Source organism: Charadrius vociferus, unplaced genomic scaffold (assembly GCF_000708025.1).
Source record: "Charadrius vociferus isolate BGI_N301 unplaced genomic scaffold, ASM70802v2 scaffold300, whole genome shotgun sequence".
Taxonomy (NCBI): Eukaryota; Metazoa; Chordata; class Aves; order Charadriiformes; family Charadriidae; genus Charadrius; species Charadrius vociferus.
Window position 1 is genome coordinate 453,436 of NW_009646513.1, and position 19,554 is coordinate 472,989.

The 19,554-nt window shown below is 40.4% G+C and overlaps 1 protein-coding gene across 1 annotated transcript in view; it reads left to right on the plus strand.

Annotated features, from left to right (window-relative positions):
- KCNK10 (potassium channel, subfamily K, member 10) overlaps positions 1-19,554 on the plus strand; it is a 71,813-nt gene that overhangs the window by 12,883 nt on the left and 39,376 nt on the right. Inside the window, exon 2 of the mRNA XM_009884573.1 lies at positions 13,426-13,754. Within this exon, the coding sequence (XP_009882875.1) occupies positions 13,426-13,754 (329 nt within the window). The remainder of the gene's footprint in view (positions 1-13,425; positions 13,755-19,554) is intronic.

Genomic DNA, 19,554 nt, shown 5'->3' on the forward strand with positions numbered 1-19,554 from the left:
AGCCTTTCCTCATATGAGAGATGTTCCAATCCCCTAATCATCTTTGTAGCCCTTTGCTGGACCCTCTCCAGCAGTTCCCTGTCCTTCTTGAACTGGGGAGCCCAGAACTGGACACAGTACTCCAGATGTGGCCTCACCAGTGCAGAGTAGAGGGGAAAGATGACCTCCCTCGACCTACTGGCCACACTCTTCCTGGTGAGGAAAAGCAATCACCTCATTTCATGCAGTGGCATGTCATGGTGCAATGGATTTTTTTTATTAGTCTTTAAAAAGATTATGGGTAAGTATCATCATCGCTGCTTCAACCTGTCTGTTGTTCATCAGCGGGTGAAGTCTGCAGAGAACCGGAGAGCAGCTATTTATTCCTTGGTGCTTGTACTGGAGGCCAGTGACATACTGACAAGGAAGCAGTTTCCCTATACATTAGCTAATGTCGTGGTTCGCCTCAGTCAGCAACAAAGCACCACGCAGTCGCTCACACAACTCCCACAGTCGTGGAAAAAAGAATCGTCAGGGCAAAACTCGTGGGTTAAAAGAATGCACTTTAACAGAACAGCAAAAGGAAAGATGAAAACGTGATTACAGTACCGCAGCGCACCCCCGAGTGGCGACGGCGCTCCTCGCCCCGGCTACCGCCTCTTATAGCCCGGGCGGGGGGCACGTGGGAGGCAATCCCCCCCCCCTGCCGGCTCCGGGGGGAATTAACCCCGTCCCTGCCGGAACCAGGACCGCTAATAAGGAAAAACAGTATCATATCATAGGATGGTTTGTTCAATGGTATGTTCATCTCTTCTGACAGGAACTCTTTTTCACAAAGTCATCTTTACACCCCAAGATCCTGAGCTAAAAGTAGTTGCTTCCTACTTGGCTCTTGACAGAGCAGAGACCTGCATGGACCAGAACTCACAATTTTAGCAAGAGCAGGAAATACTGATCTAATGTTGAGGAAAGAGATTTTAGCAGTGATCTGTTGGTTTTAGTCTTATTTCAGAAGGGGAAATGTGAGAATTTTTCTTGGGTTTCTCCGTATTCAGTTTCTCTAAAAATAGCTTCATAAATCTGATGATAGCACTGCTGCCAGTGAGTGTGCTGGAACAAACACAGTCACCAATCTTGAAGCAGGAGGGCTCCCTATTTGGGACTTGCCCCTGTCAATCACTTCTAATCTCCTCTCAACTCTTCCCGCTCCTCACTGCAATACTCTTCTACTCTATTTTACATTTTCCAGTATCTGAAGTTCATTGATGAGTCCCGTCACACGTGAGAATGTGCTTGGCTTCTTGCTCTGGGCTCAAGTGTCGGAGGCAACAGGGAGGGTAGCTGAGTGCTGAGAAGAGGAACTAAGCAGTGAGTTACGGGTATGCTGCCTCCCACGCTGCCAGAATGGTTGGAGACAAGTGAGGGACAAGAGCAGATGCATGGATTTAGAGGAGGGCAGGGTGGAAGAGAGGTCAGGAGAGAGAGAAAGCAAAGCAAGGGAAACAAAATTCGAACTGCCCTCCAGCAGTTTGCAATCTCACTCCAGCACAAGACAAACCTCCCTCAAGTATTCATCTGGACTTGGCAGCTCTGTAAGTAGTGCTACAAATGGTGTCAGTAGCAGTGCATCTTCATGTTAATGCCAGTAAGTGTTAGCTAGGAATCCCCTGAGGACTGCTGTCCTGAAGCCAAACCAGAAAGAAAAAATTGAAGATGCATTCAGCTGTTCCTGGAGTTCATGTCCTGCCTTAGCACATCCATTCTTTCGACCAGTGAGCTGTCACGCATGCCTTAGAAAAGTGCAGTGCCTGGGAGGGGGAGGAGGGAGGGGAAAGTATCCCAGCATCCCATGACCATGACTTTTGCAGAGATTTTTTTAATGTCAGTGGATAAGTTCTGGCTGATACCTGAGCAAGCCAGCCTTGGGCTTCCTGGTGTTTCCCTGCCATTTGCAAAGCCTCAGTAGGCAGGAGCTCTAAGGCTGTGTTTGCAAGAGAGTAACTCTTGGGCAGTCCATTTTAGGTTTGTGGGCAGGCTCTGACTGCGGTTCTGACAGCAGAGGGGCTGGAGAATCTGGAAGTTCTTGTAAATAATTAGCAAGAGCAGCTTACACATGGGTATTATATTTTTCCTTTATAACCAACAAAAGAAAGGAGTCTGATTTATGGCTGTCTATTAATCTTGTAACAGACAGACCAGCCTTTTGTCATGTATAGTGGAAAAGAGCATGTCCCATAAAAGAACTTGAAGATTTGCTAATACAGTGATGACAAATCATTGTATCTGCTTGATGCACATATGACAAAGACCTTGTTTTAATCAAGTTTAAAAGTTAATCTTGAATTTAATTAATTTGCTAACATCTCTGTGGCAGTGTTTACATGAGACAAACTGTGAACACATACAATATTGTTTTTCCTCAGTGTCACAGGGGTTTATCTATTATTTGTGAAATGCTTTGAAATATTTAGATGTTCATGAAAGATTATTACAGAGTTGGCACAACTGATGCAAAGAGGAATGTTGAGATGTGTTTGCCTATCTTACACAGAAGGGGAGGGAAAGGATTTCAAGAGCATTTTTCTGGTGTGGGTTTGGACTAGAATATCAAGATGAATGATTTTGAATTATTTTTTTTTTATATACCCTTAACATTTCACCAGTTTATTTACAGAACCTGGATGATGAATACAAGCCTACAACATTAAGTTGTTTTCTTTGTTACCCTTCAGTGATAGCTTTTCTTTTTGGGTCCACAGGGGTATGCAGGGCATATATTGAAAACACTGACCTAAATGATTTCTGGCAGATGATTTTATGCCCTGTTCTTAGATACTTGGAATGAAGGAGTTTTCAATATTGCAATGGCTGTTCCCATGCTTAGCTATCCTTGTAGCCAGGCTTTTTCCTAGTATATAATCCTCTACTTCTTCGTACAGATTAATCAGTTATTTCTTGCCCTATTCTTAAGGGATCTAGGGAAGAATTCGTCACTGTCTTCAGCTAGGCAGTATCTTATTTTCATTTGTGAGATTACAGTTCACGTTTTTACACTCAGTCCGAACAGCATTTTCATTTATATTAAGATAATACTTTAGAAAGTTGCAATGAAAATCACAGTGGGATGTTGAAAAGATGACTGCATTGATAATAATTTTGTGTCATGGACAAATGACATTTGAATATGTGGTGGAGTTTGATTTACTGTGGTTCAAACCAAGATAAAAGATCAGTCAAAACTGATTGAAGGAAGAGACTGATATTTCCCATATTCTTTAAATACAGATACAGTATTTGTCTGCTGTAGTTTGCTAACTCATTCTCTCCTTCTATATCCCTATACTTGTAACACTCAGTTACAATGAAGCATGTCAGTATTTAGTGACCATTCAATATTTTGGTGACAAGTGAAGCGGAGAAAGATGGTGAATAGAACAGCCTTTTCTGTGCCATTCAGAGTTTGCTTCCCTTTTCTATTAGCCTGAAGAAAGAAAAACACGTCTTCATCCTCACTGGTTGCTAACTATATGCAGTCATATGAAAGGTTGTGTGGAAGCCAAAAATGGACATAAAGTTAAAGAAATAAAGTACAGATATCCAAAATAGGAGTAGCTCTTTTGGATAGGTCTTTAAACACACAAGCCTGGGAGCAGAAGAGTGGATTTCTGCTCCAGCCTTGTCATTTGTTGTATGATCTTGGTTAAGCGACTTCTGTTTTGGCTAGGCTATATATACACCGTTGTATTCAGCGAGACTTGAACGCTGCTGTCTGAGCGGGGCCAGCCCAAGGAAACTGAACTTGCACCTATCTGATACAGCACTGTTTTGAACCAAATATGTCCTGCTAACTGGCTAGGCCTATAAACAGAAGTTCAGCACTGTGCTAACAAAGCTACCCAGCTTTTCTTGGCTTGAGCCTGGTTTCTGTGAAATCTAATGAAAGTTGGATCAGTCTGCAAGAAGGAGCCTAAAAATAATTTTGAGTTCCTCACATGAAAGATTAAGGAAAATTATTGTTGTCCAGCATCAGATGTTTCCAGAATGATTTGAAAGACAGTGATATATGGTGATTACTGCTATTTGTAATATATACAAGGCAGTGACACTTGCATTCTAAACACTGCTGATGTTAGGGCCCTTGTTCTGAAGACTTTATTCTTTATGAAATAAAGAATTATAATTTATAAAGACACATACAGAAACTGATTTAGGATTGGATTTGTTGGCATAGTGAGATTTTCTGGTTTTTATATGGTTAAGGGCACTGAGATTGTAGTCCTGCAGAGTTTTTACTTTCCTTAGCAGCCATTGTGAGTTTTTATTTTCCCTGTTTTGAAAGCTCCTTGTGAGATGGATGCTTGAACTGCCATTCTTCCATGCTTTAAAGAATTTACAATTAGAAATGGCAGCGGCTTTTTGAAATACAGTAAGTATAAAAATGGCATTCTGACCCTCCTCGCTCTCTCTCACTATATTTTCTTGACTAAAATGAAATTAGGTTGTACATACTTCTTTTCTATCTCTTTAGGGAGACTAGGTTCAGAATTGCTAAAGTGAAATGATAGAATACCAGCGAGCCTTTCAACAGCCTCACAAAATCCATTGAAAACAAAGCAAAGGGACATGGCATAGCTCAGAAGAATGGTAATTGCGTAGACTTTTTAATCTTTTACACACTTGTTAAACTAATCACAACCAGAATAATAAGTAATCCAACTAGTCAAGTTTACCCAGTGCCCAATTTCTAACCATTTAACATCTGCAAGCAGATTGTGATTTTCTTATATTTTTTAAAATTGTCAGACAGAGATACCACATTGTATTGCTACTTTTCCTTGATTGGTTTAGAGTGTATGCGCTTTCTGCCAGCATGAAATATTTAATGATTTTGACATTTAGCTTTATGTGCAAATTTATGCTGATAACATCCATTTTCTTAAATGTGTATAGAAAATGAGTGAAATAAAGTGCTTATATGTGGGAAGAAAGAATGAGAATAAAAGATGATAAAAACTGAAAAAATCAAATGCACTCAACAAGACAAATGAATGTTTTTGTTCCATATTGACCCAACTCCAGTAGAGAGTGACAAAAAGGCATTATTGTTGGAAGGCTGCTTGCTCTCTCTGTAGCTAGCTCGTGTACATCACTGTAGTTTAAGTCCTGATCTATACATTGATATTCTCAGGACACGATTGTAATGGACTTACGACTTTTTCACCAAAATCCATATGCGCTCCATGACTGGTGAGACTCAGAGGAAAACCAGTGCTGAGCAATACAGTCTGAGTTGGTTCTCACCTTTATTGTCCCCGTGCAAACTATCTGTGGTGGGTTGGTCTTGGCTGGCTGCCAGATACCCATCCAGCTGCGCTCTCACTCCTCCTCCTCGACAGGAGAGGGGGAGAAAATAAAATGGAGAAGTTTGTGGCTCCAGATAAAGACAGGGAGATCACTTAGTAATTACAATCATGGGCAAACCAGACTCTATTTGGGGAAAATTAATTTAATTTATTGCCAGTTAAAACAGATTTGGATAGTGAGATACAAAGAGAAAGGTTAAAACACCTTCCTCCTCCTTTATTTTTGTCCTAGGCCCAACTTCACTCCTTCGTTCCTGACTCCTCTTCCTCCTCCTCACCCTATGTGGTGCAGGGAGGGTGGGGAGTGGGGGTTGTGGTGAGATCGTAACAGTTCCTCTAGGCTGCACTTTCCTCCTCACGCTTTTCCCTTGCTCCAGCATGGGTCCTTCCTATGGGCTGCAGTCCTTTACGATAATGACCAGATAGCCAGATACTTGGTTTAAGTCAGGCTACTCACTACACAACTAAATGGAAGCAGCGATACTCTGGTAGTGTGGACAGTAGAAACTGGAGAAGTTTCACACAAGATTTGTCCTTTGGAAGAAACTGCTATCAAGTAGGAGTTACAGTGTCCTTCAGTGGAAGGCAAGATTCATTCTGGTGACATACTGCATAGCCAAGTTTCTTGTCTGCCACTAAGGAAGCTCCCCAGGAACAGAGAAGATGCTTAAGTTCCCCTTAGTTCTTCTGATCTCCAGTGCATCAGCACCACCACTCTGTGAAGACTCTCATAGTTGGGAAGCTATTTCTGCAGAAAGAGAGGCCTTAGCTCAAACCAGACTGATTTAATTTCTACCATGTTACAATTTAGGCTGTTTAAGATTTTTTATTTTTGCCTAAGCTATAGTTTTCTAATGAAGAAGAATGAAAGCCGCATTATAAAACAGTGGTGTTTTTTTGTTTTCTCATAACAACTGCATTCCAAATCAATTAAGCAGTTGGTGTATTCCAAGAGCTATTAATTAGTATGTTTCAATTATAACTGATGAAGCAGAATTATGTAGATTTTTTTGGAAACTTACCGAGATTCATAATTTTGAGCAGTAGCTGGGAATATATGACAAATGATACAAAAATTACAGAAGCCTTTTTATATGACATTTTCCCCAAAGCTGCTGTCAGGGGTGGCAAAGCAATGGTTAGACATAATTCCCTCTGGCACATATTACTGATATTTCTCTTCCTACCAACAGAGAGAATTCAATATATGAACTTCTACTCTATTTCACTAGCACGATCCTATAATAGGAGGCAAACAGTGACTTTATTTCTTACGCAGTTTTGTAACCTAACATACTCCTCCCTTTTCTCCACCCCACTCAGGGAAAGGAGCAATTGGGAGCAATCAGTGCTACTTTCTTTCTAACAGCATATTCAATCTTTTTCATTGAATGTATGTTGCCCTTTCTGCCTTTACCTGTCTCTCTTTCCACACTTTGTTGAACGCCTTGTCACTGATGACTGCATTTGCAGCAGACTGCTGAGATGTTGCTGAAGTCAGCAGCGCTAATACTGCATTAGAGAATCCACTTCAGGGAAAACAATGTTAGATTTAACCAGTGGGGTACTGCTGCAGTGAAAAGCTATATGCTTGGAGGCACTTTGTGCGTTTTCCAAACAAACAATACGTCAAGCTTTGCTTTCATGAACAGTAAATGTAATAGTAATGCTTCTCACTTCAATGGCAGTTTGCAGCAAAGTGCTGTACAAACAGTAGGGTGAAATTCCCCTTTTGTGGTCAAACACCTTGGGGATATGCAGAGGGACCAAGGCCAAACCACTGTAAAACATGTCAGCGCTGAGAGCAGTTTTCTTGATCCATGGCTGTATGGATCCCGTGGTCCCCAGACAGCAGTGCTTATTATTATGCCTCAATCCAGAACAACAGCCACAGGGATACTAGTGTTCTGCCCCATATGTAATCATAGCCTGGAGGCAGGATTTTGTCTCCCATTTCTTGATCACAGCTGAAATGTCACCTGTTAATTAGCCCATATCATGCAAAGATGCTGCACAAACACAAAGGACGACACAATCATTGTCTACTGGGATTTTTGCTCTCAAAGCCAGACTTTCTAAACCAGCATCAGATTTTTGAGTGCCCAGTGTGTAAAATTCCAACATTCATTGTGTTGGTTAAATGAATTCTCTCTACTTTACAAAACCTGTTAAAAAACACAACAGACAGAGATGAAGAATGGGGGTGGGGAGGGGGCTGGAATAGCAAGCAAAGCAGGTGGTGGAAATGACTAGCTATGTCCTCATAATGCAAAATATTAATGGCTTAATGATTTTTTGGTTACACATGGACAGAAACATCCACGTTTCATTACTTCCGTCACGCGTATAGCAACCACCAGCTTCCTGTTGGACGTACAAATTCCCTTCATCCATAAACCCGCATGCATTTTCCATTTGTGACATATTCATGAGAAGTTCATATAGCTGATAGCTTAATACACTGATTGCCTCAGCTCTTCCTCTAACATACCTCTTATCCTTGCTCTGATTTCCAGGCACAGCCCTGCTATCTTAGCCCAAGCAGCCAGTAGCTGAAATCACTTTGGGGAGTCTCTGGGAAGGTTGTGAGATTGGAAGCAAATTCTAGATACCCATATTCCCCAGGAACTTCTCTTTGGAGATGAGCCAGAGCCTTGGAGTGCAAGATCATATATTATCTACTGGTGGGCTGCTCATTTTTCTGCCTTTCCACGCTGTTCAATCAGGAAGTCTTTTGATGTTAACTTCAGTGTGTGGCCCTTTCAGGAATCCAAACAGCTAGAATACTCTGTCAAGTGAAAACAAAGTAAATGACACTCCTGCTAGGATGCTAAAACAATTATGGACAGTGGAGTCCCTTCATCCCCCAGTCCTTTGCAATACATTTCAGAGAAGGTAGGTCCACCTACTTTTAGTGGCCACTTCAGGGAAGCTATAGTGGATTTTGCTAGCACCTCACAGACGTTTCCAAGCCTTGGTGCTCCAGATCTCTGTCCTGCAACTTCATACACTTGAAAAAATATTGTATTTCTAAATTACTTCAAGAGGAAATGCTGGCTTATTAAGTAGTACTACAGGAAGGCTGTACAAGTGCTGATAACCCAATGTAGGATCTTGTGAAAGCTGTAGGGAGTATGATTTGCTCATGAATTTTCTCAGCGAAACAGGACTGCATGATAAGATTGCTGTATAATTCAAACTAAAATTCTAATTTTAAGACAAAGATAAGGAAGACTCCATGGGAAATTTTTAGTGCTTGACTATGTAAATGTTTGAAAAAAGCGTAATTTCCATTCTTTAAAGAAAACTCCCATCATATTACGAGGATTTTTGAGAAATACAGTGGTACTTACCTTCAGATGCACATCAAAGAACCTTTTTATTTCAGCTGAAAGTACTTTGTTGTCTTATTTGGAGGGACCCACTAAAATGGGAGATGAAATGTCCAGTTTCATTTTTGATCAACTTAAAGCCAGCTGGGTTTATGAATGCATAAGTGTATATGGCTTCAGTCTAATTCTGTGCTGAATCCTGTGGAAGCAACGCTTGCATCAGATGTGTCAAGAATACACTATTATACTCTCATTAAAATGTACATAGATTCCTGTGTGCTCATGTAACATAGGAACATGGAAGAAAAAAAAGTACTAAATAAGACATTCCATTAAACCTGACTTACATTTTTTCACAGATAAAAATTGTCACAGCAATACCACAGAGGAGGGTATGTTAATATAAAAAAAATGTTTTTGGTTTAAACCAGTTGAGAAACTCTCCTCTAAAACTAGGTTTCTTCGGTATCTCCTGCGTTCTTGGCATACTGGGTAAGATAGTTGCCAGGATATAGGTCAGCGTGGCAAAGCCATGCTTAACATTTTCATAGTCAAAAGCCAGTTGAACATCCTCTCAGCGTTTTGGCTGATTTGAAGCTGTCCTTCTGAGGTGGCTGTACGAACTATTTTCACAGAATCATAACAGGCTATCTAGCTCACCCTGCTGCTGTAAAGCAAGGCCAACTATACCTAAATATTTCTGGCAGAAATCAGTCTAACTTATTCTTAGAAACATCAGTCTCCTAAAGCAAAGCATACCTGCAGTAATAAAGGGCAATTTTTAACCTGAAACAATGTCTTATGGTGCATCATTTCAATAGCTCCAGTGTTTTACATTACAGCGTTTTGCTTTAGAATAGAATATTTCAGTTGGAGGGAACCTACAACGGTCACCTAGTCCAACTGCCAACTGCTTCTGTTGGGTTGAGCTTTGCCCCAGTCTTCCTGCCGGTCAGTGAGTAAGAGTTTTGATTCCTTAATTCTCATGAATATTAGCAGAAATCTCAGGTATTTAAGCTCCTCACATGCCAATGGGAGGTCTGCCTGTACTGTTCGTCAGTACATCAAGTGCAGGGAGTGTGATACTCTCGGGGAGGTGAACAACTGTACGGATGGTAACATTTTAGTTTGACTTGCAACATGAGTATATTCAATTGCTTTGTTTTGAAACTTATCCAAACAAACAGGAACTCACCTTTCTTTCCCCACTGGCATCTTCTTACTGGGGTAAGGCCTGTGTCAAAATACTCGTGTGTTTGTTTGAGGGTACCTGCTCCTTTGAGGTTACCTGTCTAATTTAGTGCATGCATGTGAATGGATATTCATCATTGCTTTCACTGAGGCAGATTAAATCATCTTTGATATAATTTAACAGACACACCTGGATGAGGCTCTGTTCTAGTAAAAGCCTGTTCTGACAGCAGCTTGTTTTCAAAAAAGGTGGATAAATAAAACAGGGATTATTCTGCGTATCTTCTTCTCTTTTCTCTACGTTTGTCCTGAACTATAGTCTAAACTATCTTTACAAATCCAAGAATTTATGTAGCCCTTAATTTTCTTAAACTCTTTGTGTATCTCTGCACATTGTTGAATTGCCACTGTAGTCCATCATTTGATTTTACTAAAATCTGTTAAACTTTTTGTCTATATATTTGTTAAAAAATTGTACAGACGTGGATTCTTATAGGACACTCGTGTTAGAAAAGTAAGCACTATTTTATCTTTTTCTAGTTGGTGAAACCATGGTTTAAAGGCAAATTGTAGCACTTTTCTGAGAGCACAGTTTCATGGAGACAGAGTTCCAATTAGAATGGGTCTTCTGAGTTCTTACCATGTGCTCAAGTCACTAACTCCACTCTCTTGTCATAAAGAGTGAGGTAGTTGCTAGATTGCAGCTACCTAACTGCTGCTTAAAATCTTAGTTGCTAGATTGCAGCTACCTAACTGCTGCTTAAAATCTGCCCTGAAACATCTCTGGGGTATTGACTGCAGTTGTGCCTTCTGCATCAGCTCTGTAAGAAGACTCTCTCTATTATACATCAGTTGCTCAACTAGCTGCTTTAGTAGAGTCTTCCTGTGTATCAATTTATATCATATAAAATACTTAAGGATCAACATTTCTACATACGCTTAGGGTAGCTATTACTAATAGCAGAAGATGCAAGACTTTAACACAGCTCTTTGGAAAAGAGCCAGCTTTTATTTTAGAGGTAAGCAAGCCAAGCACAGTAATCCACTAAGCTGTTTAAGTAAGTGACACAATATTTAGAAGAACATTTTACGTTCCCTACCCTGAACTTCCCATCTTGTTCTTAAATCAGTACAACACATTTTCCTTTGAAGACAGAATCAAACAGGCCATGATTTTATTGTAAAGCTGTTATTAACACTTTGCCAGAAATACGATTTGAATAAGAAATGTTTATACTACCATAGAGGAAAAGAAAGCTCACAAAAGCTAGTTTAACTCTACCAGCTCTTGACTTCCTTCCTCTTGACTTACCATTTGTGGGATATCAAAGTCAGGAAGCTCTCTCCACGGGAAGGCTCACCCAGCCTACACTAGACTATGGCAGTCATGGTAAGGTGGATGGCTGTTTCAAAAAGTTGGAGCATGCTGTTTCTGTCGTATGAATTCTGCTCTCTCCTTACCATGTGAGCCTTGGATCCTGAGACTATTTTGCTGAGTAATCTCAAGTGTGCTGATTTTGCCCTCAGGCTTGCAGATTTTGTGTTGATTCACAAGATATACACTAGTTATGGGCTCTAACTAACGTAAATTTATTGAATTCCATGGAATCCATGGAATTTACGTTACACTGATTTACGTCAGCTGAGCCGCTTCTAGGAATACTCAAATTGAATTAGTTTAGTAAGGAGACATTGTGGCTCAGATTTAAGATATTTGCATATAGAGGAAGCGAGGTTCTAACTGCTTCATACAACGTCTCTATTTTACATTTCATCTGAATACTTTTGTGGTATTTCCTGCTAAATTCAGGAGATTTAGAGAATGAAATAATTGATCTCTTTTACAAAAAATGTGACTTCTTTCTAATACTGTCACTCTTCTCCCTGTTGTTACTTCAAGTTCTTAGAACTCATGTGAAATATATGTGGAGGTAAGAGAAAGTATCCTTTTAAGTTTGATGTCACTCCATCCTAGCTCATAAGTGTTGGGAACCATAATGACTTTTTGATGGTCAAACTGAGCAGCTGTGCTACGGGGTGTTGCAAAACTGAGATGCACACAAAGGGGATCAACCACAGAGGCTTTTCATCTGATCCTGGATCCTTTCTGATCTGTTTAATATCTGAAGCCTCCAAGTCACATATGAAAAGAAATATTAACCATAAGTATAAAGCAACTATAGATTTCTGTAGTTTATTGGTTAGCAAGTAAACTGGAAGCTCTGTCCTCAATGCAATGCTTCAGGGATGTATTGCTTCTAGGAAAATGTGACTGTAGTAAACAGCTGAGTTCTTAAATTACTCAGTGTCATAAAATGGTTCTTATTGGGACAGGGTTGTAGCCCACTTCAAACTTAAGGTTTAATCACGTTGTATGTTCAAAATGCATAGAATCAGTTTACGGTCCCACTCTGATCAGATGTTGTAAATCCTTCTGCTTTAATTTCTGAGTAAAACAGTAAAGACACTTTGGGAATAAGTTCAGAGAATGCAGCTAAAGTGACTACTTTAACTGTAATCTGATTTAGGTCTGATATGAATAAATCAATCCGGTTTCAAAGAAATTACAGGCCAGTGACAGCTGCATCATGGTAAGATTACAGTAGGGATTTGGTTTAAAATGAATTCAGCATCTTTAAAGCCTGCATGTGGTACCATTATGCCAATGGATGCTGAGGAACCCGGTCTCATCCTGCCATTGCTAACACTGGCAACAGAGAGTGGGGAAGTGTGGTGCTGAGACACCTGAGTTATCTGGAGGTGAGCCAGCTTTGATTTGGATGCCTTGATAGCTTGACACAGCAGTCAGGCTAATAAGTCTGGCTGAAAGTCAGGGCTTATTGGCTCTGATGTACTGCCGAGGTGACGTGGGCTATACAGTGTCACAGTCCCAAGCTGGGAGGTCCATCATTGCGCTTGGCATGTGAGTGACTTTGACCTCAGATATCTAGTATGCTTTGGCTGAAGAACCATTTATGCTAAAATTTGTGAAGCTTCCAGGCTTTAAGAACATTTTCAGAAGTGATGGTTTTGTGAATCCATGTAAATAATATGGGCCTGTTTATGTTGGTGAGCCAAACAGCATTGTGGTTTGCAAAGCCTTTTCTGTTTCTGTTAACACCAGGCCAGGTAGTGATCATTGATCATAACAGTTCAATTTCCAAGCACTATCAATACTATTAGTATTATGATTTAAGGACATAAATCACTGGCAGGGTCCCTCCCTTATCAAACACCACCTTGTGTAACTTATGTCCTAACTAATGAAAATTTTCATGTTCTTATTGGATAAATGGTTTTCTGCATCCTTCTGAAATTTTTGCGTATGTTACTGGCCTGTCCAGTTCAAGAGGTAATGGTTGAAGTCAACCCTTGGGGTGGCTTGTGTATGAATGCACAAAACACACGTGGAGCCTTCCAGATGAGAAGAATCGCTTCTACATGAATAACACGGTTTATACAAGAGTCTTGAAATGGTATTTAAGAAAGTTGTATATGAAGATCAAGGGATCCCCATAGGGATTTTGTTTCAAATAAGATTTTTTTACTTTGTGTTTCAGTGGCTGTTCCCTCACCGGTGCCAGCTTGTGAACCCGAGCCCAAAACTAACGGGCATTACGCAGCTCCACGACTCTCCATTTCTTCCCGAGCCACTGTTGTTGCGACCATGGAAGCCCCTTCTCAAGGCCTGCAGACAGTCATGAAGTGGAAAACAGTGGTGGCCATCTTTGTCGTGGTGGTAGTTTACCTGGTGACAGGAGGACTTGTCTTCCGTGCCCTAGAGCAGCCCTTTGAAAGCAAGCAGAAGAACACAATTGCTCTAGAGAAGGCTGACTTTCTTCGGGAGCATGTTTGTGTAACCCAGCTAGAGCTGGACACGCTGATTCAGGTAGGCCATGTGAAGAAGACAGTGCTTCTTGGAAGTTAGTATAAACAGCTTGGTGGTTCATTGATCAGCTGAGTTGGCGGGGAACAAAACTGTTCAGAGAGCCCTCACAATGGGCAGTGTGAAGAGCAGGCTCTTTCCCAGTCTTTTTAAAGTCCGGGAAGCAGAAAGTATGTCTCCAAAACATTGTAAATAGAGGTTAAATGTATTCATTAGAATAATGAAAAATGTCTGTGAAGAAAATCAGAACGTAGTATCTAGAAGAAATTTTTGTGAGAGGTGTTGTATTTGCAAGACATTGCCCCATCATCTCTGTAAATTTTCAAATTATATTAGGTTCTTAATTCTTCCCCCAAAATTGAACACAGCAACCACGAGAGCAAACAGAAAATGATAGGTAACAATTTTGAAATAAATACTCAGCCAAGAATTCTGAACTTAGTGGTATATTAATTTACAGGTTTACTATTGTGAATTTTAGGTAAATGAACAATGATGAAATATACAATTAAAAATAGAAATAATTGGCATTTAAGAACTACAAAATTTTTAGTCTGATCTGGTATGCAAAGCTTTAGAATCAATTTTGAAGGAAATAATTATTTATTATATAAGTGGAAAATTATATAAGTGGAAAATGGAATACATGCAAGAAAGGTCTATTATCTTTCCTTGATTAAAACTCTAGACAAGGAAAGTATTATGGATCTTGCAAGACTTCAGTAGAGTATCTTCTAGGATCCCATCTAGAAGCCTGTCAGTTAGCCTGGAGAAAATAGAGGTTAGATAAGAAATGTGAGGTATCTAAGGAATATATTCCAAAGTTGAACTTCAGCCTTATATTTCAGACCTGAATTTGTGTGTGAACCTTCCAGGATCACAGTATGTTTCCCTCTGGGGTGTCGGACCAGAGCTCCGTTGTGATTTCAGGCTGTTTGAAAGAACACAGAGCTATCCTCTGGATTCTTCTGTCCATCCACCCAACTGTGTTATAAAACCCTTTCTATAAGTAAATCAAATTTTAAGATTAGTATTTCTTTAAAGAAACTGTTCCAGTATCTCATTGCTGTGTTGGAAGAAGCATTTTCCTACTTTTCAGCCTAAACTTTTTCAGTTTCCCTATAGCTAATCTTCCACAGACAACGTCCCATTGCTTGATTGATTCCTCTCCCCTGCCCACACATGTAGACAGCAACGCTCGTCTGCCTCTCCTAAGCAAAACAAATTCTTTCTGTTTCTTTGCAGATAGATGTGGGCTCTCCCTGCTTGTGCTCTATGTTCACAGAAGGCAGGTCAGTTCTGAGTCAGAAGCTGTGTACCCGTACCTCGGGGCAGCCCGGTACTGTAGCTAAGAAGCCAAACCTGCTTCAGCAAGAAGCGGTATTGTGCTGATGTGACTATACAGCTTTTGCATCAGGGCTGGCTTGGATCACATCCTTCATCTGTCTGAAAAAGACAGTCGAACATGTTTGGTTTGCCCGGTGAATTCTGTTCAGGGATATTGATTCAGATGATCTGTATTTCCCTCAACTCCTTAGGTATAACGTGTGCTCGCTGATTAAGGGATTTTTAAAAAATACTAAAAGCCAGAAGTTTGTATTCCCTTGATGGGAATGTCATTATTAAAAGATATGCAAAATGCTTTCTTTCCTAGCAGAAAGCAGAACACATAATAGGTGCAACAAGCAAAAGACCTCAACAAGATGGTAGACTACTGCACACCGACTGCAGTACAAGGATTTCTAAACAGACCTATTCTCTAGCCTAAGCTATGTACTAGTTTTAATTCTTTATTTTACACAATATTTTTCCTTCTTTCACCTCAGAAATGGCGACACTAAAATGAAAAACAGGCATACTGTGTCATTAGAAGACAGATATTCTGAGCAAATCTTATAATCTCCTGAGATTCCAGTATGTCCTCAGGCATTGCACTGAGTAACTGGAAATCATTTTGCAAAGGTAAATTAAATGGGTTTAGCAGCTTAGCATGTGAATGTCTTAAGGCCAAGTGATGTGAAATATTGAAACAGATTCGTCAATAAAGAACAAGTTTCTTTGGATTCTTCTGTATGTCTAGGGGTGAAACTGGCTCCAGGGATGTAGTTGGGTATGCTGATACAGAAAACTCTGATTGTAACTGACTTGCACAGAAGAACAGGGAACCACTGCTTGAAGATAATGTCAGGGGGTTAAAATTGTGCTTTCATGCCTTCATGTCGATGATCTCAAAAGTGACATCTCTCTGGCTGGCACAATACATTTCTGCATTGCACCAAATGCTGCATCTGCCTTTACAACTGTGATTTCAGACTGATGTGGCAACCTCCATGGGACCTGGCTGCTGCGCTGTGTGCAGTCAGCACCGGGATACTGCTACGGGAGCTATTTATAATTAATGTTTTTTGACTACCTGAAATCCTTTAGATGAACACAGATCATATTCTACAGAATGACTGTGTTGATTCATTTTGGTGCTTTGGAGAATATGGAAAAAATACAAAAGAACTGGCTTGTATCCTTTTGCTGTGGGGGTATCTCTGGAACAACCTTCTAAGGAGGAGTGTCATGATCTTTACAAGGCTAATGATGGAAAAATTTATCCCTTTGCCTAACAATCTTTCAAAGGATTCTCCTTTGGAAAACCTATAAGGAAGATGTACAGCACTGTATGAGGAAGCTGTTAAATTTAGTGTGGATGAGACATCTTTTCCAACTTGATCTCCAATAACCCATTGCAAATATTAGCCCTGGTAGCACAAACTGAATTGCTGAGTCCAGACTGTGAAGTTCATTCATAGACTTCAGTAGTAATATAGTGATGAAAGCAGTGCAAATCCCTAGAAAGATTCAAAGTATTTTAAATTTGTGTTTACCTCTTGGGTTTTGGTTCAGGTCTGTCTAATACTAACACAATAACAGATATTTTTTTTCTTAACAATAGCAATTCACAGTGCAGTCTATATTGTCCAAAGTCACCTGAAGTGGAAGTTCTTAACTGCACATTTTTAAAGCCCATTTCTGCTTCTGAAGTCATTTGTTGCACTGAAGCAAGTTCATTATTTAATGCCTTATGTGATCTGCACCTTGGTACAGTGGTGAATGCCAGAACAAGAAAATTAAAAAATCCTGTGCAATATCTCAACACTTTCGAGTTTTCAAAATTAGAGAGAAGTGAAATCTAGAATATGCTAAAAGACAGTAAAACGTCAGGTGCTTCAAGTACATTTAGCTGTATTGTACCCCTTTGAACAAATAGGAGAAGGCAGTAGGAGTCAAGTGACTGGACATACAGTTGAAAAGAAAAATAACATTGGTAGGCACACCTGCCAACGTATTACAAAACTTTTTTTTTTGTTCTTATATGTCATAGCATAAGCTTATTAGTAGTTGGGGTCAAAAAGAAGTCATCTTGCCTTTCTAATAATGGGCATTTAGAGTGTATAATGGGGAGGTTATGCCTCTCACAAAGATCAGATGTTATCTGTCATTAGGAGAGGCAGGCAGGAAGACCATCAATGCGTTTTGGCAAAGTAATTCCTATGGAGTTGATAAGGGTATTCATATTGTGGTTTTATGTAGCCTGTGCACCGTGTATGAGTAAAAACTTTTGTAATGAGCTCTGCTTTCATAATGAGCCCTGCATGATGATGTAAGATAGAGTGGCTCGCTAGTGTAAGAAGTTACTTGGGTTATGGGAAGGCTGCTTTCTTCTTCCTTTTCCTTCAGGGTTTAATTTAGGAGTCTGAGTGATTATAGAATTAAAAAAAATCACCCACCTGGGAACGAAGTCATATTATCAATGTCCACTAATGACTACAACAACTCATTAGAGTTAGCCTGTAAGCTGAAAAGGAAGCAGAGCTGGAGATAAGCTAGTCAGGCTTTACTGCCTAATTATGTTAGTAAGAGTTCATATTTTGGATAGGCACTTTTGATTAGTGTTCTGAACCACTTTTGCCCTGAAGGTAAGCAAGAAAATGAACATCCTGTAAAAATGCTTCAGTTTTCATCTGCTTCAGTGGTTCACATGGTATCATTGACCTGGGAATCCTGGTGGACAACAGCAATGTGCCCTGGCGGCCAAGAAGGCGAATGGCATCCTGGGGTGCATCAAGAAGAGTGTGGCCAGCAGGTCGAGGGAGGTCATCTTTCCCCTCTACTCTGCACTGGTGAGGCCACATCTGGAGTACTGTGTCCAGTTCTGGGCTCCCCAGTTCAAGAAGGACAGGGAACTGCTGGAGAGGGTCCAGCAAAGGGCTACAAAGATGATTAGGGGATTGGAACATCTCTCATATGAGGAAAGGCTGAGGGACTTGGGTCTCTTTAGTCTAGAGAAAAGAAGATTGAGGGGGGATCTTATTAATACTTACAAATACTTAAAGGGAGGATGCCAGGGGGATGGGAGCAGTCTTTTTTCAGTGGTGCCCAGTGATAGGACGAGGGGCAATCTTCATAAATTCGAACATAAGAAGTCCCATCTTAACATGAGAAGGAACTTCTTTACTTTGAGGGTGGCAGAGCACTGGAAGAGGCTGCCCAGAGAGGTTGTGGAGTCTCCCACTCTGGAGACATTCAAAACCTGCCTGGACGCTGTCCTGTGCAACCTGTTGTAGGTGACCCTGCTCTGGCGGGGGGGTTGGACTAGATGATCTCCAGAGGTCCCTTCCAACCCTAACCATTCTGTGATAAGCCAGCTTGTCTTTTCAGGGTTTTTCCTTGTAAAATGAAGAGAACTTGGATGGCTTTCATGTGCTAAAAGAAAGCTCTTGATGGAGCAGAAAAAAAAAGTATTTTGAGTTAACTACGGGGAAGACTTGCCTGTTGCTGAAGTCAGGGAAAGACTATTTGAATTGTAAAGAAAAACAATGGTAAATATCTGATTATTGAACCTTCTGCCTGTGCCTCTGGAGGTTGTCCTCTATATGTCCCAACTTGTCCTCTGCCCCTGATCTTTGTTTTACATTATTGCGCCTAAAAGGATATGAAAAAAGAATTCAGATCTCTTGGGTCCTGTCGAAGTTGGTGCAGGCACCCTAGTTTGTAACTTCAGTCCAGAGATACTCCAGTTGTATAGGAGACAGACTGAGCATAGCATGCTGCAGAAATCTGCAGCTGTCTTGTAGCTACGTTGCTTCCAGAACTTAGCTAAGTAGTTTTCAGGGAGATAAGCCATTTGGACTTACATCTCTGCATATGTCCCTTGTTGAATGCCGTAGGTCTGCCCTCAGACACAATACACGCACAACAATCAAATCACTGTAAGTGTAGGTAGATCACTATCTGGCTGATTGTCGCCTAAAGACCTTTATGGGATAGGCGGAGACATTTAAGCTGTCAAAGCTTATTACTTGTGATTATACCTGAACAAAAATTGCTGGCCTTGGTCCTTCGAAAATGCTGTTGTGGAAAAGTGAATAAATGGGAATTTTTAACAAGGATCCCTTAATCACTATGCAAGGTGGTGAGAATAAGTAGAGAAGTAAGGAGTATAGAGAAAAGTTATTAGGGAATTAGTCTTTAAAACTGCTTGCTAATGAGGAGCATCCTAATAATCGTAATAGAGAAACATCAGAGCATGAAAGGCAATTGAAACAACTTTTTGTATGCTTGATAGGAATCTGCTTGGAAAAGAATTGTAGAGGGAGATAATCATTATTGGATTAGCACGATCTGTGGAGAGGAATTAATGGAACTAGAAAAAAGATGACAAGAATTTTCTTTTCTTGTGAAATTCCTATCCTTGGTTACACATAGGGTACATCCTTTGAGTAGCTCAGCACTCAAGAAGAGTATTATGTGT